Here is a 3,454-nt window from a genome sequence, read left to right on the forward strand (position 1 = left end):
CGGGGGAAGGCGGGGGAAGGCGGTCCCGGGGCCGGCGGGGGCCGGCGCTCGCCGCCTTCCCGGCCATAAAACAGCGGGGCCAGGGCTTGGGCGGGCGGAGCGGAGCGGCGGGACCGGCACGGAGGGACGGGCAGCGGAGAAGCGACAGGAGCGGCGGCACAGCCTGGAGCGGAGCCGAGCGGCCGGGCCGCCCTGCGGAGGTAACGGGGGCGGGGGGTCCCCCGGCCGGGGCGGTGCCGAGGAGCGCTCGGACGGCTCCGGCTCTCGCGGCTGAGCCGGGCTGTGCCCGCTGATGTCCCCGATGATGTCCCCGCTGATGTCCCCCCCGCCCCGTGCCTGGGGCAGCTCTCCCTGCGTCCCCCAACCCCCCACCCCACCCTGGGCAGCCCCCCCGCCACCCGTGACAAAGGGATGCGAGCTCCGGGCACGGGCGGCTCCTGCCCGCTGGGCTGCACGGTGGGCATGGAATCGCCAGGGAAAGGCACCCAAAGCCGCTGCGGAGGGGGATTGGGAAGCTGGGAGCCGGAGGGACCGCGCTGATCCTCTTTTCCAGCAGCCTGTTCCTTGTCCGAGTCACTCCTCGTTCAAAGCCGATTCTGCCCGAGCATCCCCGTGAGCTGGGAGGAGGAGTGTGCCCATGAAACGCTGGTTCAGCTCTGCCCCTCTACCCAAAAGTGCCCGCAGAGTTCTATCTTTGTCCTTTAGTTTCTCGAAAATTTGTGTTGGGATCCTTTTGAGCTGCTCCTGTGAAGCTTCACAGCAGGACAGAAGGACGGGGCGAGACTTAGTGCTGTTTCTGGGATGTGGGACCAGTTCCCGGGGGGGGGTCCCAACCTCCAAGCAGCCCCAGGGCAGCACTAACAGCACGCAGGGAGTGGGCAGAGCTGGAGATCAGCCCTGCCAGCACAGGGAACCCCTTCTCACCCAAATCCCTGCACGGAGCACGGCTTGGCCAGGCTGGATCCAGAGTCTGCCTGCTGAGCCAGGTTTACGTAAGCAGCTGATTTGCAGTGTCAAGAGATATCCAAGAATCGCCTTGTCTTTAGAAAACGTAGAAATACGTGGCATCTGGCCTGAGGCCGTACCAGTAGCCCGGTATTTGTCTTGGTCCCAGCCCCTTGGAGAGGTTCTGCCATCTCTCAGCTTGGCTTCGAGTCTCTTTGAGCACTTTCCAGGAGCAAGGACGGAGCAGAAGAGCCAAAAGGCACCGTCCCTCTGTCCTTCACGGTGCTATCTAAGCACTGCTTTTCTGGCAGCCCCGTGGGTGCTCCTGAAGTGGGAGCACAAACCTCTCCAGCCCCCTGGCTGGGCAGGGACCCTGCACCGTGATGCTCCTCCCCTGGCAGCCTCGGGGCTCCTCCTGCCCGGCAGGATGCGGGGCTGGCAGGTCCCTGCTCTGCCCCAGGGTGTGACAGCCCTGCCTTTCCTGTTGTCAACATCTATCCGGTGTCCCCTCGCCCTCCTGGGCAAAGGGGCCGAGCCCCAGCCCCGGGAATGACTGCTGGGAGAGTGCAGGTGGTGTGGTCAGACCAGGCTGAACAGTCCCTCCCTTGTGCCTTGGAAAGGAAGATGGCACTAGTTAATGCTGCTTATTCCAAGAGCCAGGGATTGGTGAGCAGATGAATTCCAGACTTCAGGAGAGATGAAGATCTAGTCCTGCACTGCTTGCTGACCCAAAGCCAGTATTTAATATTTAGTATTTAGTGGTGGCTCGGCAGTGCTGGGTCAGTGGCTGGACTCGGTGATCTTAGAGGGCTCTTCCAATCCGAATGATTGTATGATTCGATGTGTGACCTGCCTCGGGATCCCTTGGGATGGGGGCAGCTGGGGGAGCTGTGTGTGCCGGCAGGTTTAACACGGCCCGTGTCTGGTTGGTGCCGCAGGTGGGAAGGCAGCGGGAGCTCACCATGGCCCTGGCAGACGGCGCGGGCTGTGCCAACCCCGGCGAGGACAACCCCTTCCCTGACATCATCGAGCTCAACGTGGGTGGGCAAGTCTACATCACCCGGCACCCCACGCTGGTGAGCGTGCCCGGCTCCCTGCTCTGGGAGATGTTCACCCAGAAGAACGTGCGCTCCCTGGCCCGCGACAGCAAGGGCCGCTTCTTCGTGGACCGGGACGGGTTCCTGTTCCGCTACATCCTGGATTACATGCGGGACCAGCAGCTGGTGCTGCCGGAGCACTTCCCGGAGCGGAGCCGGCTGCAGCGGGAGGCCGAGTACTTCATGCTGCCCGAGCTGGTGAAGATGTTGGCGCCGAAGCTGAGCAAGCAGAACTCCCTGGGAGAGGATCCCTGCCAGAGCGACCCCGAGGAGCTGTCCCCCGGCGCCGACGCCGCCCGCGCGCTGAGCTCCGCCGGCGCCACTCTGCCCGGCACCACGGCCGGTGGCACCGCCGGCACCGAGGGCCGCAGGGCAGGGTTCATCACCATCGGCTACAGGGGCTCCTACACCCTGGGCAGGGACAGCCAGACGGACGCCAAGTTCCGCAGGGTGGCCCGGATCATGGTGTGCGGGAAGACCTCGCTGGCCAAGGAGGTCTTTGGGGACACCTTGAACGAGAGCAGGGACCCGGACAGGCCCCCGGAGAGGTACACCTCCAGGTACTACCTCAAATTCACCTTCCTGGAGCAGGCCTTTGACAAACTGGCCGATGCCGGCTTCCACATGGTGGCCTGCAACTCCACGGGCACGTGTGCCTTCGCCCACGACCAGACGGACGACAGGATCTGGACCTCTTACACCGAATATGTTTTCTATCGTGAGTGACACAACCAACCAACCCTCCACAAACCAAACGCCAACCGTCCCTCTTTCCTCTCCCATGCTGGCCGTTGCCTAGAAGGTAGACATCCATCCCTGAATCCCGGCGTTCCCCCTTTGCCTCCTTTTGAGTTGGTTTTTGGTTTTTTTTCCCCCCTCCTCCTTCCTCCACGTTGAACCTGCCCAGCTCTTCCTTGTAGCAGCCGCTGAGCACCAGCCTTCTTCCCTCTCTCCGACTTCTGCAGTGCTCCCAACCCTCCCTGGATGTGTGGACTTGGACACTGTCGCGTGGTTTGGGTGGGAGGGGGGGACACGGCGGACTGTGCTTTGTCTGGAATTCCTGCGGCTGGATGAGCTTGTGTTGGACGCTGAACTTGGCTCCCTGTCCATCTGCAGCTGCTCGGGACTGTGCTGCACTCACTGGGTTTGACCTGCCAAGGGTTGTGGGTGAGGAAGAGTTGGGTTAAGGACACGGAGAAAGGTGGGAAGCAGAGCCAGGGAGGGGAGGGGGGGTTGGGAAGATGAAGCCTGGCAGGATGTATTGCCATGAGCCCCTGTAAGCAGCTTAGCCTTTAGACTGGCAGCGCTTGGGGAGGGTAAAACCTCACCCCGTGTTTGCAGCTCTGAGCTGAAGCCTCGCTGCTGCTCTGGGATGCCTTGGGGGGGGTGTTTGGGGGGGGTATTTTGGGGGG

At 63.0% G+C, this 3,454-nt stretch overlaps 1 protein-coding gene across 1 annotated transcript; it reads left to right on the plus strand.

Annotated features, from left to right (window-relative positions):
* Nucleotides 1-106: 106 nt before the first annotated feature.
* LOC108497064 (BTB/POZ domain-containing protein KCTD12-like) lies at nt 107-3,445 on the plus strand. The gene is made up of 2 exons (XM_017814402.1): nt 107-200; nt 1,884-3,445. The coding sequence occupies exon 2, from the start codon at nt 1,908-1,910 to the stop codon at nt 2,766-2,768; it is 861 nt and encodes a 286-aa protein (XP_017669891.1). The 5' UTR covers nt 107-200; nt 1,884-1,907; the 3' UTR covers nt 2,769-3,445.
* The last annotated feature ends 9 nt before the right edge of the window (nt 3,446-3,454 follow it).

This window comes from Lepidothrix coronata, unplaced genomic scaffold (genome assembly GCF_001604755.1).
Source record: "Lepidothrix coronata isolate B3197 unplaced genomic scaffold, Lepidothrix_coronata-1.0 Scaffold2, whole genome shotgun sequence".
In the NCBI taxonomy this organism is placed as follows: Eukaryota; Metazoa; Chordata; class Aves; order Passeriformes; family Pipridae; genus Lepidothrix; species Lepidothrix coronata.